Here is a 20,082-nt window from a genome sequence, read left to right on the forward strand (position 1 = left end):
GTGTGGAGGGAGGGAAGGAAGGAGGGGAGTCGGCGTCGTTCGGCGTCGCGGCGGCAGCGGGCGAGGCGAGACAAAGCGGCCGGGGAGGCGGGCCCGCGTCGAGTCGCACCGCGCGGGAGAAAGACGAGGTGAGCGAAGGGAAGGGTCCGGCGCTCCGTAGGTAGACATAGATATATGTGTGTGTGTGTGTGTGTGTGAGGGAAAGCGAAGCGCCTGTCTCCTCAGCCTCCCCACCCCCAACCCCGCGCGGACTCCTTTCGGCCGGCGAGGGACGCCTCCTGGCCCGTCGGAATCCTTCCGCTGGGACCAGGCCCACCACCTCAGGAGAGAGACACGGCGCGAGGAGGGGGGGCGCCTTTCAGAGGCCGACACCCCCTCTCCCAAATAAGCGTGCGCCGGCCTTATTGTCTGTGAGGAGAGCCTGAGGGGAAGAGAGATAGAAACTCCATTCACACACTTAATTCATTCGTGGGCCTTGAGGAACAACCCCCCTCCCAACAGCAACGCCTTATGTCCTCCCGCTCTCTCCCCCCCCTCCAGTGCCGGATGAGGAAGGGCTTCTCTCTCCACCCACCCCCCTCCAGAAGGTGCTGGGCCGCCGCGCGTCCCTTCCTGGAGCGTGGCTTTGTCTGCCCCTCGGTTCGGTTCCTCTCTCAAACCTTTCCCTCCCCCCGCCCCAGCAACAACCACCACCCGCTTTGAGTTCTCTTTCCCCTGAGTATGTCACACCCCCCACCCCAAATTTTATCAATTTGATCCATAGGGGTCTTCGGCCTCCATACGATAAAATATTTCAGACAGACAGACACACACACCCAAGTTGATGGGCACTGCCATTCAAATTGATCCATAGGGGTCTTCTGTTTCCTCACAAGAAAATCCTTCAGACGCACACCCAAGTTGATGGGCATTGCCATTCAAATGCCATTCAGATTGATCCATGGAATCAATTCATTTTTTAATGCTTTTCAGGTTTACACATTTCCCTAATTTTACCGTCATTTTAACATTTCTAAGCTTGGCTTCCCTCCCCCTCTTTCTGCTGTTGCTTAAATTTATTATTAATGGCTTCTGCATATCCAAATGAACTTAATTTGCTCATTTGTTCATCTACTTTAAATATATACTCAGATCCATGGGATCAGTTACTTGAGGTGGGGCTTACCTGGCTGCCCCCTCCCCCAATATTTTATTCAAGTTGGCACACACACACACACACTAAACCAATGCAATAGTCCTCTTTGCTGCTATGTTTTTTCCTTTTGGGGGGGTGTCCCAGACACACACTTCATGGGTGGTCCCAGAGTGCTCTTCCTCCACCCTCCACTTACTGGAAGAGGAGGTAGGTGGGCTGACAACACACCTTTTCTGACAGCAAGCTTTGCTCCCCCCCCTTGCCCACTTTGCAAGCAGTTTCTCTCCCCACCCCCCACCCCAGTGACAAATGAGGGACCCTTGTGCAGAGTCTAACAGCAAAAGGTGCTAAGCTCTATTGGGCTAATCCTCTTAACTTCCCAGGCAGAGGGGGAGGCACTTCCAGGGATTGTTTCTACCATAGGGATGGGAAATTTAAGGCCACTTCCAGCTCTCCAGCAAATATATGTGCATCTGTGCAGTTATCACAGACCTAGAGCATTCAACCTGTGGGGTTGTGGTTTGAGACTGGTTTCTTAAGGTCTAAGCACTTCTTCACAAGTGTTGGTTAAGGGACCCTGTAATTCATTAAATCACCCTGATGCAGAGTAATCAGAGTGTTAATAGCCATTCTGACCTTACAATTCAATCCATGGCATCTCCAGTTACAAGTATCTCAGATATCAGGGGTGGGAGAGACCTCTGCTTGAGACCTTGGAGAGTGGCTGCTTGTCAACATAGGCTGGATCAATGGACTGAATTAGGGATCAATGATCTGGCAGCATTACACAACTTTTTAATGCATGCACATGCACACCAAGGGACAATTCAACCCCCACTTCAGCCCCCACATGGAGGTTGTCATAGACCACTTCCCAATGGCAGCTCCACGGTTTAAACTTTTATTATATGTCATCCCAAATGCGTGAGGTTTCTTCATGCAACATCTTGCATCCCATATAACCAACTAACAATTGCTTGGAGTTGTGTATGTTTCAGCCAGATCATGGACTAGGGAACATTTTAAAAATTTGTTTGCTGTTTGGAGAGTCATAACAAGAAAGTGTTTTTTGCAGCCTTCATGTTTCATTTAAACTTGCCCTAGGAGAAATTTCTTTCTTACTAAAGTTGTTGGTCTTAGGGATTCAGAACAAAAATCTCTAACAATAGCAGTTGTGTTTGGTTTGATTTCAATCTACTGGTAGAGTTTAGCCTCGTAATAAACCTCCCAGACTTGAGTCTATGGTCTAGAAGCCAGGTTCAGCTTGTTTCCTGATCAAGCTGTGGAACTGCTTAATGATTTGGCTTGATAAATAGAGACTAGTATAAACTGTCCCTCAAACTGAATTATTTACTGTGGTGGGAGGACCTTGGTGTTTTGAACTACAAACTATTTTCATAAATTAAAACAAAGGAGGGATAACCTGATTGTTCTCCTTTTCCTTTCTTATATGCCAGATCATTGCACTTTTGCACAGGATGCAAAGTTTGCAAGCTTGATATGCTTTGTATAATGTGTGTGAAGCATTAGTCTCGTTTCTGTCCATCTCATAAGTGATATGTAAATGCCTGTGTTTCTAATGTCTGTATTATGCAGATATCATGCTTTTGAATGCATATCTAATGTGCAAGTATTACAGCTCTTTTAAGTGATTTAGAAAGATGTCCAGTGCTATTTGTTAAGGAAAAAAGTATAATGGCTCATATACTGGGACCTACAGCTGTTGGATTCCAACTCCCATCAATCCCAGCCAGCATCAGTGATTGGCCGGGGAGATGGAAGCTGTAGTCCAACAACATCTGGTGGCTTCTTCCTCTAATATCATAAGCAGAACCATAGAAGTCTGAAAAGCTGTCTTATGTAGGCAAACTAAGGCCCAGGGGCCAGATTTGGCCCAATCGCCTTCTAAATCCGGCCCATAGACCGCCTGGGAATTGGCGTGTTTTTACATGAGTAGAATGTGTGCTTTTATTTAAAACGCATCTCTGGGTTATTTGTGGGGCATAGGAATGTGTTCATTCCCCCCCAATATAATCCGGCCCCCCCCACAAGGTCTGAGGGACAGTCGACCGGCCCCCTGCTGAAAAAGTTTGCTGACCCCTGTAGTAGGAGCTGCAATTGAAATACGGCTTCCTTGTGAGTAGTTTTGGTGAGAAGCCGGAATTCTGTCTGGTGGCTCATCAATGTATATGCATCCTGTGTGAATGCTTTCTTGAATTTTTTAGCTTTTGAAATACATGAAATATAAAAATGCAAGTATTAAAATAATTATTATATTCTTTGCTTCCATTTAAGAGTACGTAGAATTGTAGCCTAAATTTGAAACGTGAAATTAGTTAATTGCAACTAAATCAAGTCCCATTTTTAGCATTCCACCCCCCCCAAAGTAAGTCTCATTTTGTTCAATGGAGCTTCCTTGCAAATAACTGTGAAAAGGATTGCAATCTTAGCTTGACTGGTAGAGCATAAGAGCCCTTAATCTCAGGGTCGTGGGTTCAAGCCCCACATTGTGGGAAAGAGTCCTGCTTTGAAGGGGGATAGACTACATGACCCATTTGCCCCTTCCAGCTCTGCAATTCTATGATTCTGTGACTCCAGCTGGATGGAGTCCATGTTAGCGATTTCAGAATAATTACCACTACTGCCTCAGGTTTTCGATTCGGAATAATCAAAACAGACCCCTTTTCCACCCTGAGTAACAGCATACTAGGGTGTTGAGGAGTAACCACCCAGATTAGCGTTGCATATAGTTAGCAATTTGTTAACATTTTCGAAATAGGAACTTCAGCGGATTATCCATGTACTTAGGTCAGCCTTGTATGTAACAACTTGTCTTGTAGCCCTAGATGACCAGGAATTCAGTGCAAACAAGTTCATATGGGCTGACAGAGGAGGAACGGATCACTTCATCCATCCCCTTTTCATCTTCCTCCTAAACCAACATGGAAATGTAGCTGGCTGGAGAGGACAGCTGGATCATTCTTTTTTCACCAGCTCCCTTGGCAGAAGGCTTTTTTTGCTAATCAGCTAATCGGCTAGTGTTTACCTGTTGGTTGCTGCTTTGTAGCCAGCATAGAAACACAGGTTAGTTATTTAATATTTATTAATTAATTTGCAGGGTATTAGCACAATCCTGTGCATATCTAGTCAGAAATAAGTCACTTTTTGAGTTCTATAGGCCTTACTTCTAGGTAAACTTATATAGGATTGCACCCTAACATTTGTGTACTAATTTGCAAGGCTGACATATGTTGATAGAAAAGGTCACAGTTGTAAATAACTAAAAGCCCCTTCATCTATTGCCTCATGGACTTATACTAAAACCCTGGGTAATGTTATATCTGTGGTGGGCTTAGACACTCTCCTTTAATTTACAGAGACCACAGGCTGAAAAAAATGTTGATTAAAAAATAATAATTTTGCATTGTTATATTTTACACCTATTTTAGCACCATCATCTCATCTACTCAAATTTCATTATTTTAATCTTCCAGTAGTTTCTAGATTTTGCCTGTTAAAAGAAGAATATTTATTTACATCCCTGTAATTTTTGCAGAATGTGATAGTGTAGGCCACTTCTTCTTCTTTGGTGATCACTCACAGCTGAGTAAGATTGTCTTCCATAAACACAGTTTTACCAGTGAGTTCTTAAGTGACTGTAGAGGCCAATTCTGGATCCACACGTCCTTCCACAGTGGGGACATAGGTTTCCGTGTGGGAGTTGGTCATGGTGAGGGTTTGCCAAGCGTGCCTTCCTCTTAGCACATTTCTCCCTTGCATCCTGAGTTTGAGTGTTCTCCAAGTCCACGACACCTTTGGTAAAAGCTGTTCTCCAATTGGAGCGCTCGCAGGCCAGTGTTTCCCAGTTGTCGGTGTTTGTACTACATTTTTTAAGATTTGCTTTGAGAGAGTCTTTGAACCACACCCAAAGTAGTTATATGGGTTGCATTTCAGATAGGCTTTGGATATACTTGTGCTTGAAATTTGGAAGTGCAATATTTGTTGGTAACAAAAGTATCCTGACCAGTTTAGAAACTATGAACTATGGAATGACATATAGCCTCCAGTATATATGCTCTTTTCCTGTCCATCTTTACAATAAATGAATGAATGAATGCTGGAACAGTATCTGGTTTCCAGTTGTGTACCTGTTTCCATTCTGGATATTTGCAGCTTCATGCTTCATTGTGTTAATTTATAAATGATCTTTTAAACATTACATATTGTTACAAAACTGGACAGTTGTTGTGTGCTGTTCTAAGATCTTGCTTGCATACTATATTTGTCTGATATCCAACATTAGTCATATTTGGAGTAAACTCATTTGAATCAATACATTTTAAGTAACTTTACATGGCAGTGGTGAAGGATGCATATTAAAAGTTACAAAAATAAGATGTGAGTATGGTTTGATGCACTAGAAGTGACTATATGCAGAAAAGTGGGTATCTTTTATACACTTAGGTCAAAAACAAAGGACATGGATTTAGGTCTCTCTTCTTTTCTTTCCCCCTCTGTCCTTCCCCTCCAGATCTGGAGATTGTCTCTGAAATGAAGCCAGGGGAAGACAATAGGCCAAATAGGTGAGTCAACCATATTTATTGACTTGCTACATTTTCCACGTGAAATTATTATTATTTTTAAAAAATGTATCCAGCCTTCCCATATGTGCAGCTCTCAAAGCGGATAATGCTGATAAAAACAAGTAATAATACATAGTATCACTAGAAATAAAACTTCTAACAACATCATTCAACTACAAAAGCAGCAAAACCAGAAACAAATCCCAATAAAAGAACCAGTCTGCCTATCACCACAGAGGACAAAGGCATGTGGAAATAAGTGTCTAGTCTGGTTTCTAAAGACAGGGAGGAAGAACAGTGGCTGGATATTCTGAGACGAAGAATTTCATAAACTAGGTGTCATCACTGTGGGTGCTTTTCTTATGTATCCACCTGCTGTTTTTCAAGAAATAGTGGGAAATAGAGCAGGGGCTCTAAAGAATGTGGGTGGGTTCATAGGGGAGAGATGGTCTTAAAATATCCAGTGCCTAATGTATTTTTAAAAATCAAAGCCAGCATTTTAAAACGGACTTGAGCAGATTGACATCAAGTGAAGAATGATGTACTCAAAGCATTGAGTTGCTAGCAGGCTGCTTTAAATCCTTTTGTCAAATTTTCCATGAAAGTTAATTATCTGAATAAGTAGCAATGGAAGTGATGTCCAACTATATTAGGTGGTTTCTAAATGCTTCACCATTTCTGTTGGAGCTTCTTTCTTAACTTGAAGGTAATTAAATTGCTCAGTTTTTGAATTCAAATAATTGCTAATAATCTGAGTGATACATAGTTCAGACGCTGCAATCAACCATGGCTTGTTGTGGGGAGAGTGCATTACAATAGACCTCTGTGTTCCCTTCTTCCTTTACCTATACCAGGGGGATGGGGTATTTTAATACTTCAGGTGCAGTTTGCAAAACAAACCACATTTTCATGTTTTGTTCAATTATGGGAAATTATAATAATAATAATAATAATAATTTATTATTTGTACCCCGCCCATCTGGCTGGGTTTCCCCAGCCACTCTGGGCGGCTTCCATAGAAACCAAAAATACACTAAAATATCACAGATTAAAAACTTCCCTGAACAGGGCTGCCTTAAGATGCCTTCTGAATGTCAGGTAGTTATTTATCGCTTTGACATCTGATGGGAGGGCGTTCCACAGGGCAGGCGCCACTACCGAGAAGGCCCTCTGCCTGGTTCCCTGTAGCTTTGCTTCTCGCAATGAGGGAACCGCCAGAAGGCCCTCGGCGCTGGACCTCAGCATCCGGGCAGAACGATGGGGGTGGAGACGCTCCTTCAGGTATACTGGGCCGAGGCCGTTTAGGGCTTTAAAGGTCAACACCAGCACTTTGAATTGTGCTCGGAAACGTACTGGGAGCCAATGTAGGTCTTTCAAGACCGGTGTTATATGGTCTCGGCGGCCGCCCCCAGTCACCAGTCTAGCTGCCGCATTCTGGATTAGTTGTAGTTTCCGAGTCACCTTCAAAGGTAGCCCCACGTAGAGCGCATTGCAGTAGTCCAAGCGGGAGATAACCAGAGCATGCACCACTCTGGCGAGACAGTCCGCGGGCAGGTAGGGTCTCAGCCTGCGTACCAGGTGGAGTTGGTAGACAGCTGCCCTGGACACAGAATTGACCTGCGCCTCCATGGACAGCTGTGAGTCCAAAATGACTCCCAGGCTGCGCACCTGGTCCTTCAGGGGCACAGTTACCCCATTCAGGACCAGGGAGTCCTCCACACCAGCCCGCCCCCTGTCCCCCAAAAACAGTACTTCTGTCTTGTCAGGATTCAACCTCAATCCATTAGCCGCCATCCATCCTCCAACTGCCTCCAGGCACTCACACAGGACCTTCACCGCCTTCACTGGTTCTGATTTGAAAGAGAGGTAGAGCTGGGTATCATCTGCATATTGATGGACACCCAGTCCAAACCCCCTGATGATCTCTCCCAGTGGCTTCATATAGATGTTAAAAAGCATGGGGGAGAGGACGGAACCCTGAGGCACCCCGCAAGTGAGGGCCCAGGGGTCTGAACACTCATCCCCCACCACCACTTTCTGAACACGGCCCAGGAGGAAGGAGCGAAACCACTGCATAACAGTGCCCCCAGCTCCCAGCCCCTCTAGACGGTCCAGAAGGATGTTATGGTCGATTGTATCAAAGGCCGCTGAGAGATCCAGCAGAACCAGGAAACAACTCTCACCTTTGTCCCTAGCTCGCCGGAGATCATCAACCAGCGCGACCAAGGCAGTTTCAGTCCCATGATGAGGCCTGAATCCTGATTGGAAGGGATCCAAATGGTCCGCATCCTCCAGGCGTGCCTGGAGTTGTTCAGCAACCACGCGCTCAATCACCTTGCCCAAGAATGGAAGATTTGAGACTGGGCGATAGTTGGCCATACTGGCCGGGTCTAAAGATGGTTTTTTAAGAAGCGGTTTAATGACCGCTTCTTTCAGCGGATCTGGGAATGTTCCCTCACAGAGGGAAGCATTCACCACCCCGCAGAGCCCATCGCCCAGCCCTTCCCGGCTTGCTTTTATTAGCCAGGATGGGCAAGGATCAAGGAGACAGGTGGTTGGTTTCACGCATCCAAGCAGCCTGTCCACATCCTCGGGGGTAACGGATTGAAATTGATTCCATGCAACTTGACCAGACAGAGCTCTAGCACTCTCCCGCCCCAGCCCTGCTCCCACGGTGGTGTCTAGCTCCTTCCGAATATGAGTGATTTTATCTGCAAAAAACTTTGCAAAATCGTTGCAGGAGATCTTGGGGTCTTTACAAGGCCCCGGTGGTAAAGGTGGTTCCGTTAAATTGCGAACCACCTGAAAGAGTCTCCTGCTACTATTTTCTGCAGATGCAATAGAGGCGGTGAAGAAAGTCTTCTTCGCCGTCGCTATCGCCACTTGGTAGGCTCGAAGTTGAGCTCTAACCTGTGTCCGGTCAGATTCGGAGTGAGTTTTTTGCCACCGACGCTCTAGCCGTCTCAGCGATTGTTTCATCGCCCTCAGCTCCGAAGAAAACCACGGGGCTGTCCGGGCTCCATGCAATCGGAGAGGGCGCTTCGGAGCCAGACAGTCGATAGCCCTGGTTAACTCCGCATTCCAGCGGGCCACCAGGGAATCAGCTGAAAGGCCATCAACATGGGATAAAGCATCCCCTACCACTCTCTGGAAACCATCTGGATCCATTAAGTGGCGGGGGCGGACCATCCGAATTGGTCCCACCTCCCTGCAGAGGGGAAGGGTCGCGGAGAAGTCCAGTTGCACCAGGAAGTGATCTGACCATGGCACTTCTTTTGTTTCACTTTTACTTAGTGTCAGATCACCCACGTCACTAGAGGTGAACACCAGGTCTAAGGCATGTCCATGACTATGAGTTGGGCCAAACTTATTCAGGGACAGCCCCATGGAGGCCATGCTTTCCACGAAGTCCCGAGCGGCCCCTTGTAAGGTCGTGTCGGCATGGATGTTAAAATCCCCTAGGACAACCAAACTAGGTGTCTCCAGGAGAAAATCCGCCACGACCTGAAGCAGCTCAGACAGGGAATCCTTGGTGCAGCGGGGAGGTCGGTACACCAAAAGGAATCCTGTACTGCCCCTATTGCCCAACTTCCAGAACATGCACTCAGAAAACTGGATCTTCCCAGTAGGACGCCTGGTGCAAGCTAGTGACTTCCTAAAAATCACTGCAACCCCCCCTCCCCGCCCACATGACCTGGGTTGCTGTGTGTAAGAGAAACCTGGTGGGCAAGCAGCGGCAAGGACAGGCCCATCTGCTTCCTCCAACCAGGTCTCCGTCACACATGCCAGGTCAAATCCTCCATCCACAATCAGGTCGTGGATGGCAGTGGTTTTATTCATCATTGACCTGGCATTACACAGCAACACCTTCAGGTCATGTAGGTTTCCCCTGTTGATTCCAGTATCCATCCGGTCAAGGCCAGACCCGGAGGCAGGGATAGTCTTCAGACAACGACTAAACCTGCCTCCTCGGTAATGACATGATCTGGTCTTAGCGTAACTCCGCCTCCTGCCCATGATCACCGAGATCGGATGTCCCAGTGCTTCCCCCCCTGTGGAACTTGTCCCAGCCATCGTGTTGGCTGGGGCCCCACTCCCAGGCAGCCCTGATCCCGCCCCTTAAAAACAAAACGCAAACTATACAGAACCAATAAAACAACAACAACAAAAAAGAACAGAACAATTATACTAAAATTAATCCCCAACCAAATATCCATCCCACCCACCCCCAACAAAGGAAAAAAGGAAAAAAAGAAATAAAAATTTAAATTGCCACCGACTGCTTGAGGACATTTTAAAGCACATTAACCACCTGGAACAGGGAAGCAATGGCAGAACACTTCCCACCCTTCCCAAAAAGTTTGTTCCAAAAAGGGCCTGGGCCACGCCCCCTGGGCCAGTTGGAAAAGGCCCTGGAAGGGAGCAGGCCCTGCAGTCCTCACCCAGCCGATGGTCCGAGGCTTCCCCGCAGCAGTAGTCCCTTTATAGCTGGGAGAGAGGGCCTGGGCCACGCCCCCTGGGCCAGTTGGAAAAGGCCCTGGAATGGAGCAGGCCCTGCAGTCCTCACCCAGCCGATGGTCCGAGGCCTCACTGCAGCAGGAGTCCCTTTATAGCTGGGAGAGAGGGCCTGGGCCACGCCCCCTGGGCCAGTTGGAAAAGGCCCTGGAAGGGAGCAGGCCCTGCAGTCCTCACCCAGCCGATGGTCCGAGGCCTCACTGCAGCAGGAGTCCCTTTATAGCTGGGAGAGAGGGCCTGGGCCACGCCCCCTGGGCCAGTTGGAAAAGGCCCTGGAAGGGAGCAGGCCCTGCAGTCCTCACCCAGCCGATGGTCCGAGGCCTCACTGCAGCAGGAGTCCCTTTATAGCTGGGAGAGAGGGCCTGGGCCACGCCCCCTGGGCCAGTTGGAAAAGGCCCTGGAATGGAGCAGGCCCTGCAGTCCTCACCCAGCCGATGGTCCGAGGCCTCACTGCAGCAGGAGTCCCTTTATAGCTGGGAGAGAGGGCCTGGGCCACGCCCCCTGGGCCAGTTGGAAAAGGCCCTGGAAGGGAGCAGGCCCTGCAGTCCTCACCCAGCCGATGGTCCGAGGCCTCACTGCAGCAGGAGTCCCTTTATAGCTGGGAGAGAGGGCCTGGGCCACGCCCCCTGGGCCAGTTGGAAAAGGCCCTGGAAGGGAGCAGGCCCTGCAGTCCTCACCCAGCCGATGGTCCGAGGCCTCACTGCAGCAGGAGTCCCTTTGTAGCTGGGAGAGAGGGCCTGGGCCACGCCCCCTGGGCCAGTTGGAAAAGGCCCTGGAAGGGAGCAGGCCCTGCAGTCCTCACCCAGCCGATGGGTGAGGACTGTGCTCAGATGAAACTGGAAGTTTCAAAGTTTTGAACCTCATTCAATGCACATGAAGGAAGAGGTTTGTCATTAGGTCTTAATTGGATCATACTATCATTACTTAGAGAATGATGCCTGGATTTAAAAAAACAATCATTAAACAAACTCAAAAGTAGTTAATGCAGAATAATGAGGAAAATATAAAATGAGTGTTATTTGTCCTTGTACAGGGTTTCAGAGAATGCGGACATCTTTCTTCAATAAATCAAAGAAACTGTGAAAAAGTCAAGTTTGTCTATCCACATGGGCTTAATGAGAAGGATGAAGCCTACAAGGTAGGTGAAAAATTACAAAATGCACCAAACATTTTCAGATTACTACAAATTTGGGAGGTAAATTGAAACTTTTGTTTCAAATAAAAAGGCATGCATTTAGGAAATTGCAATTTAGAGGTTTTTATTGGTCTTATCTTATTGGTCAAGCCTCTTGCTTGTTGAGGGGAAGGAATTCTGCAGTTTCCTCCTTTAGTAGTGAGTACCTGCCTGCTCTGAGCCACCACTCTTTACCCTCCATGCATGCTAAATTCTGTGGGAGTCAGCATTGTGAGAAAGTAGATGAAATGAAATATAAGAAGCTAGAGATTTTGGCTTAAATGTAACATGATTTATGCTAGAAAGCAGACTGACTTAGCAAAAAATCTTGAAGGTGGAGACTGCTCAGTTGCAATGTAAACCATGTCATGGGCAGTCTGGCATTTTCATGTGCTCCTGTCTCTAAATTGTCCTCTAGGGTAATTATGGATAGCTCTGCTGATTGCACTTTTCTCAATAATAAGTGAAATGTAGACTTTACAAATATCATTGTTTGAAGTGGTTGAGAAGGGAATTGAACAACTCCCGGATTTATCACAACAATTAAGTATTGGAACCTTCTTTAAAGAACATGCATATTTTACCAACTCTGCTATTCAGAACTTCAAACTATGTATGAAGAAAAGGGGAATATCAAGGGGAAACAGCCCTCTTAATTAAATATGTTCATTCTTAGCTGTTATCTCAATGAAAACAAACTTAAAAGAGGGAAGATTTGATAGGAACATATCTGTCTTGCCAATTTAGCCTCACAGACAAATGGTGAATGTTTTGTGGCTAATAAAAACATCATTAAATGTTGTTATTAAGTATTTTTATTATAAGATCTAACACCTCATTTCAGTTAATATTGAAATTAACAGTTGAGTCAGCATGAATGTCATTCCTTTTTGATAGTTACTATGGATTAGTAGAAATGGAATATACTCCCATGAGTGATAGTTTCGGCATGGAAATTAGACTGTTTTCATATTAAATGGATAGAAATTCTGGAATCTTTGAGAGATGCAGTTTAAAAAACCCCACAGAGTAGACCATAGTCCAAAGACATATCCTACAGCTTTAGGGTTAAGCTTGTGGAACTAGACTAAAATACAGTACATGAAAAGTCCCCCCCCCCTTCCTGTGGAGTTTATCCTCTTTTGTTTCCTGTCTGTTTGCCTTATTTTATTAGATTAAACCAAGTTGCTATGTTAGTGTCCATGTCTCTGCTTAGATAGGGAGAATCCTGAGTATTATAGCAGGGAAACTAGGGAAACTGTAAACTAGATGGCCAATGTAGTCTCAGCACCAAATTAACATGCCATGTCCATTCGCACACATGCCTCCTTCAAAAACTTACTAAAGGGGAAGCAAGAGTTGGGGCTGTTTCCATCACCTTAAATTATGGAGTGAGAGCAATGGCGGAATTAATGAAAGTGGGAATGGTAGCATAACTTAGCAACCAGCTTTCTCTGACTTAGACTGATCAATTTTTAACTCCTGGACCTGTACAAAGGCAAATTTACTGAATCTAAAATGATCTGGGCCTGAATGGGAGAATGCTTGGAAATCCTATGTATTCTTCCTTGTACCCTACTGAAGAAAGGGAAGATATATGTAACAAATAATAAACAAATTTTGGATGGGAGAGAAGCTGGAAATAGATGGATTATCTGTACAGCAACCACAAAGTGACTCCACCTATTTCTCCATTCTTTCCCATACAGATAAAAAAATAAGATAACTGTGTAAGTAATAAAATGTACAACAATCGCCTGGTTCATTCCCTTTGTTCAGCTGACATGTAGATTTTTCAAAGTGTTTATCTGACATCAGTATGTCATAAGCCTATTCTGCTTCTCACTCATCATGGTTTTGATTATTTGTTGAATAAGTTCTCGTTTATTTTTTCTACAACATTTAAGCTTAGATAGTTTTAAGTAGAGACTGTTAATTGGGTGACAGACAAATAATGGCTGGGACCAAAAAATTTTTTGACTAAGGTGTTTTTCACCTTTCTTTCTCAAAGTTCCCATATATAATGTATGCCAAAATGCTTTTGAACAGGACTGTACCTGCAGAGACAGCTTGTGAAATGTTAAAGAGTGTTCACCAAAAAGGCAGGGTTGATAACGGTTCATATCTGGCATGATTAAGCTCTTGGATACATCTGAACTAGTTGTTTGGGTTCTGGCTGTTACATATACTTTCTGCAAATTTATTTTCAGATATACTCTGCATACAGAGATTTTGTGGAATTAAGTTTCTTCTGAAATGTGTGTGTGCTCTTTTCTCTTAATTTATAAGAGCAGTGATGTTTAATGGCAAAACGAGGAAGTAATCATTCATTTTAAGCATATGAAGTAAGCTCAGTTGAATTGATGCAGTTATGCATTTTCTTTTCTTTTTTCTAGATGATGTGAGCGGATTGAAATTTGAAAAGAATATATGATTTTTAGAGGAAGAAACTCAACATGATTCTAATGATCCTCTCATTAGGTTTTTTCCCATAACATGAAGCATTTTGCAGCATCGCTCATCAAAAATAATACATGACCTGGAAATCTCATGATCCCGGGGGAGAAATGAGATTATGTGCATTAAACCACATGCTCTTTCATAAGTTTGTGTAATAAGCATTTCTTATCAAACTACAAATACAAACTTATGTTCCACATCCTTCCTTTTGTATGACTTATGAGATACAATTTAAACCCAATTCTAAGAATTCACTAAGTTATGAAGCAGCAGCAGAAATAACTGAGGTCAATCATGGATACAAATAGGTCAGATTCTCCACAAATTGATGATAATTTTATGATGGATAAAATCAGCAGTTTAAAAGTGGAACCAGAAGATGATAGTAATTTTGCTTTAGAAACAATAGATATAAAAACTGAGCAAGAGGACTTGAGACAGACAGATAGCAGTGATGAACAAGACGATAGAGAAAAGAATTTCATCCATAACAATACAGGCAAATATATCTCTGCAGAAAATGAAGATGATTATGGATCTCTGTTTTCCCAGTACAGCAGCACCCTTTATGATGTAGCAATGGAAGCTGTCACACAGAGCCTTCTTTCAAGCAGAAATATAAGTTCCCGAAAAAAGTCTCCTGCTTGGAACCATTTCTTCATATCTCCTAGAGACAGCACTAAAGCAATATGTATGTACTGTATGAAAGAATTTAGCAGGGGCAAAAATGAAAAAGACCTAAGTACAAGTTGTCTCATGAGGCATGTGAGGAGAGCTCATCCCACTGTGCTCATTCAGGAAAATGGAAATATGGCATCTATCTCTTCCTATTCTTCACCTACATTATTAATCCCGCCACAGCCTGCCGATGTTGGAGATTTAACTAGTGTGCTTGCCCCCATAAAATTAGTTAAGAAAACCGTTTCCAAGATTCCATCCCCAGATCAAATAACTGAGGAGTCTGTTCCCGTAGTCTCTACTGAAGAGATGCCTTCAGACATGTTACATCCTGAAAAGAGCAATAAAGAAGGCAGTGGTGGATTGTGTCAACCCTTTCCCAACAACCAATGTGAAGAAGCGGTGGAAAATGTAGCAGAGAAAATGGTCCAGGTTCCTAAGAGTACATCTGGGTCCAGAAGAAGGTCTGCCGTCTGGAAACATTTCTATTTGTCTCCTTTAGATAATTCAAAAGCTGTTTGCATCCACTGTATGAATGAATTCAGTAGAGGAAAGAATGGGAAAGATCTTGGAACCAGTTGCTTAATACGACACATGTGGAGAGCCCATCGTTCTATTGTTCTACAAGAGAATGGAGGTGGTTCAAGCATACCCCCTCTGTACTCTGCTTCTCCAACTTTGTTGCAACCCATACTTCCTTCAGATGGTGATCCAAACTCTGGGTCATCTCCTGCAAAAGTAGCTAAAGAACCAACATCTATATGTTCTTCTCCGGACCGAATGGCAGAAGAAAACAATTCTTCTCTTCCTTTGGGGGATACACTTATGGAGGACTCCTCGTTGTTGTCGTCATCTGAAGATATAGGTGAAGCTTCTTTAGTTTCTTCCCCTGAAAAAAGCCCTTTGATATTTGAACACGGCTCTGTTTTCCATCAGAATAAACGAATTATGCGAAAGCTGAAGTCGGAGGTATGGCATCATTTTTCTTTGTCTCCAGGCGACAGTCTAAAAGTTGTGTGTAGACACTGCAATTGCATTATAAATCGCGGGAAAAAGGGTGATGTAGGGACAAGTTGTTTGACGAGACATTTATACAGACGTCACCCTGAAGTCGTCGGGATCCAGAAGAGCTTTATAGATGTGAGTTTAGCAAATTCTCCTTATGCTACCTTGGCTTCCGCAGAATGTTCATCGTCAAAATTGACTGACTTACCCACAATGGTTTCTAATGAGAGACAAGTCATATTTCCTGTCAGTAGCAAAAAGACCTCAAAACTGTGGAATCATTTTTCAATTTGTTCTGCTGATTCAACTAAAGTAATATGTATGCACTGTGGACGTACAATAAGTCGAGGGAAAAAGCCAACCAATCTAGGTACAAGTTGCCTTTTAAGACATTTACAACGGTTTCATAACAATGTCCTCAAACCAGATGCCTCCGAGCCAGTATTGTCCTCTTCTGCAAATAGTCACGTGCCACTGAGCACAGATCTGTTGGGGTCATCATCTTTTGATGAAACCAATGACAAGTTTTCTGACACTCACCCTGTTGCCAAAAAAATTACCAGTCTTGTAGCAGAAATGATTGCACTTGACCTTCAGCCATATTCTTTTGTAGACAATATTGGCTTTAATCGATTGCTTGAATTCTTGCAGCCTCAGTATTCGTTGCCTTCGCCATCTTATTTTTCTCGTACTGCAATTCCCGATATGTATGATAGCGTAAAAGAAATAATCGTTTCACATCTGAAAGAAGCTGAAAGCGGAGTAGTCCATTTTACATCGGGAATATGGATGAGCAACCAGACTCGAGAATATCTTACCCTTACTGCTCACTGGGTAACGTTTGAGTCTAGGGTTCGACCACAGTGTGAAGATTACCATTGCTCCGCTCTTTTAAATGTTTCGCAGATTGATTGTGACTACAACGGCATCAGCATTCAGAAGCAGCTAGAATATTGGTGGGAAGCCTGGATCGCATCGATTGGGCTTCAGGTTGGGATTACTGTTACAGATAATCAGACTATTGGAAAGACTTTAAATGAAGGGGAGCATTCAAGTGTGCAGTGCTTTGGTCACACAATTAACCTCATAGTAGCAGAAGCTATTAAAAGCCAGAGAATGGTTCAGAACCTGCTTAGTATTGCAAGAAAGATCTGTGAACGGGTTCATCGGTCAGCAAAAGCAAGGGAGAAACTGGCAGATCTGCAGAAGGAGTATCACTTGCCGCAGCACCAGCTGATCCAAGACGTTCCATCAAAGTGGAACACGTCCTTCCATATGCTTGAACGCCTAATTGAACAGAAAAGAGCAATTGATGAAATGTCCGTAGAGTGCAGCTTCAGGGAGTTAATAAGCTGTGATCAGTGGAAAGTAATGCAGTCTGTCTGTCACGCACTTAAACCGTTTGAAGTGGCAAGCCGAGAGATGAGTACACACATGTCCACTCTAAGTCAAGTAATTCCAATGATTCATATACTCAACCGGAAAATTGAGCTGCTGTTTGAAGAAACGATGGGCATCGATACCATGCTAAAGTCCTTAAAGGAAGCTATGGTGAGTAGACTGTCCTCCACACTTCATGATCCACGGTATATTTTTGCTACACTTTTGGACCCTCGTTATAAAGCTTCCTTATTCACCGAAGAGGAGGCAGAGCAGTATAAACAGGACTTAATCAGGGAGCTGGAAATACTAAACGCTACCTCAGATGATGAGAAACCTGTTTCCAATGGCTGTGGTACAGGTTCATCATCTAAAAACTCTTACGGGGACAATAATCTTTGGTCACTTATGGAAGACATGAAAAAAGCAAAAGCTCCGAAAGAAAAGGCCAAGTTGCCAGAAGAGATGGTGCTTTTGTACTTGGAGGAAGAAGTACTTGAGCATAACTGTGATCCCCTAACTTACTGGAACTTTAAGAAATCATCTTGGCCAGTACTGTCGAAGTTAGCAGTTCGATTCCTCGGTTGTCCTCCAAGCATTGTCCCATCCGAGAGATTGTTCAGTACATCCAATGAAAACATCAGCTTTAGTCAGTCAAGGCTAGCAATGGAACACTTTGAGAAACTTATATTTTTGAAAGTAAATCTTCCTTTGATATACTTCCAGTATTGAACAAGCTGCCAGTCTAAAAAAATTGTTGCTCACTGGGTAATTACTGTATTTGTAACTTGGATTGTTAAATTGCTCCAGAAGGGGCCATGTATGACATCTTAATCAGTGACTGTAGTTCCAAATTCTAGTTTTATTTTTAAGCTTTCTATATGTCTACATGTGCCTTATTAATAGTCCTTCAGGCCAGATATTGTATATATGTGTTTTTTTAAGTTCACATTAGAATTTAGACATGTCTTTGTCCTGATAATACAAAATTATGTTGGTTTTAATTGAGAATTGTAAATGAAGTTTTAAAACAGTTTGAATAGAATGGCAAAGAAAAAGATGTAAACAGTTCTATTATGTAGTTTTTTATTCAATTATGTAAAAACCATAAACCAGGTACTGTATATTAGTTGAAATTTGCTTTAATTACACAAAACATTTTGTAGCTGTCAGAAGAAAGCTGTACATAAAGGTGGAATTGAAGCCATCTTTCTATTTAGCAGGTTTTAACTGCAGGCCTAATGTACTTAAAGGGTAATGATGATATTCAAGTGTGATGTATGTGTACTAAGGGTGGCTATTGAATTAGTATTTGACTAAATTAAATTTAGAGGTATTACGGAACATCAGTTATACAGTAATCTATAATCTTGCCATTCAGTGGTCCCTATTCAGGTTTTTTTTTACACTGTAACTGAATTAGAGCTTGAGTATTTATAAGGTCTTTGGGATGTTTATTTTCAATTTTTTCCAATTAATGTTTGTTATTTAATACAGTTTATTGAAAGGTAAAATATAAAGAGTAGGTATTATGCTAAAGCCTTTAAAAATTGAGTGCAACAAAACATCCGATACTTCTTGGTGTAAAAATTAAGTCTTGGTTTCCCATGTAATTGAAAAATGTGCATGACATCCTCTTGCATTCCTGTTAAAAGAATATGATTCTCTATGAATATAACCCTTACAGTTTGGTGCCCTGCCTAGAATATTATATAGTAGATCTGACCCATAATTGACAGTGTCCATCAGGCAAATAAAATATTGTAGAACCTTTTAAACCTCAAACTGAGGTAAGAATAGCCAGCATTTTAATTGTAAACAGTATGGTCTCAACTTTTTTTTTAATATTAAGATTTGTCTCCCCATTTTTTGTGCATTGATGAAATTCTTTAGGGGAAATGAATTGACTATGACCTTTAGAAAAGATGTAGTTTTGTTAAAATACTGTACCTCTGCCTAATTTTTGCATTTACTATGTTTTAGTGTATTTATAAATGGTGAACTCAGTTTCTGAAATTAAACCTCTTATTTGCAATTTTTAGAGTGAGTTGAATTGCCCTATTTTCTCTTTAGAGTGCAGTGAGGATTTCTGGTGGAAAAGTACTTATAGGAATATGCAGAAGTATAGAAAGTGCACGGGGTTACATTAAACAAGAATTGGGGAGGACATTTCTGCAATCTTTCAGTCAAAATTTTCTTACTTTCTTGTATTTGTTTTGGTCTCAGTGGGATTCCATTACTTCAACTACCAGTTGCAGAAAATGATGTACTGTATTTTTCGCCCCATAGGACGCACCGGCCCATAGGACGCACCAAGTTTTTTGGGAGGAAATAAAGAAAAAGAAAATTATTTCCCCCCCAGGCACTTGTGGGGCCGGCAGCGGGGAGAAGCGCTCTTCTCCCCGCCGCCCGCCTGCAGACCAGGTCCGGGGACAGCGGGAAGACGCGCTGCGCCTCCCAGCTGTCCCCGGAGCTTGCAGGGCTGGTGGCGGGGAGAAGCGCTCTTCTCCCCGCTGCCCGCCTGCAGACCAGGTCCGGGGACAGCAGGAAGACGCGCTGCGCCTCCCAGCTGTCCCCGGAGCTTCTGGGGCTGGCGCTGTGGCTCTTCTGAAGCCTGGAGAGCGAGAGGGGTCGGTGCCCACCGACCCCTCTTGCTCTCCAGGCTTCAGCGAAAGCCTGCATTCGCCCCATAGGACGCACACACATTTCCCCTTCATTTTTGGAGGGGAAAAAGTGCGTCCTATAGGGCGAAAAATACGGTATGTGACATAGCAGTTGCATTAAGAACATACAGTGATAAGTACTGGTTAGAGATCTGCAATCACACATTAGAACACAATGCTGAAGAGCTGTTTACTTAAAAAACAAAGCCAAAACATTTTGCCATATGATATTCTGTTTATTCCATTCTATTCTAAATGCACAATATTTAGAAACACTATACAGTGGTACTTCGGGTTACATACACTTCAGGTTACAGACTCTGCTAACCCAGAAATAGTACCTCGGGTTAAGAACTTTGCTTCAGGATGAGAACAGAAATCGTGCTCCGGCGGCGTGGCGGCAGCAGGAGGCCCCATTAGCTAAAGTGGTGCTTCAGGTTGAGAACAGTTTCAGGTTAAGAACAGACCTCCAGAACAAATTACGGTAAG

General features: G+C 43.8%; 1 protein-coding gene across 3 annotated transcripts; it reads left to right on the forward strand.

Annotated features, from left to right (window-relative positions):
- Nucleotides 1–18,971, forward strand: ZBED4 (zinc finger BED-type containing 4). 3 transcript variants are annotated; one of them, XM_053405155.1, is made up of 4 exons: nt 1–160; nt 5,667–5,718; nt 11,267–11,371; nt 13,804–18,971. In XM_053405155.1, the coding sequence occupies exon 4, from the start codon at nt 14,162–14,164 to the stop codon at nt 17,660–17,662; it is 3,501 nt and encodes a 1,166-aa protein (XP_053261130.1). In that variant the 5' UTR covers nt 1–160; nt 5,667–5,718; nt 11,267–11,371; nt 13,804–14,161; the 3' UTR covers nt 17,663–18,971. The 3 variants fall into 3 exon arrangements, with proteins under 3 accessions (XP_053261130.1, XP_053261128.1, XP_053261129.1); XM_053405153.1 differs by having other exon boundaries at nt 1–128; XM_053405154.1 differs by lacking the exon at nt 1–160 and adding an exon at nt 4,120–4,219.
- Nucleotides 18,972–20,082: the final 1,111 nt, after the last annotated feature.

This window comes from Podarcis raffonei, chromosome 10 (assembly GCF_027172205.1).
Source record: "Podarcis raffonei isolate rPodRaf1 chromosome 10, rPodRaf1.pri, whole genome shotgun sequence".
NCBI classification, from domain to species: domain Eukaryota; kingdom Metazoa; phylum Chordata; class Lepidosauria; order Squamata; family Lacertidae; genus Podarcis; species Podarcis raffonei.

Excerpts from the sequence above, each read along its gene's own strand:
- ZBED4 (XM_053405155.1), top strand. The coding sequence starts at position 14,162 with ATGGATACAAATAGGTCAGATTCTCCACAAATTGATGATAATTTTATG.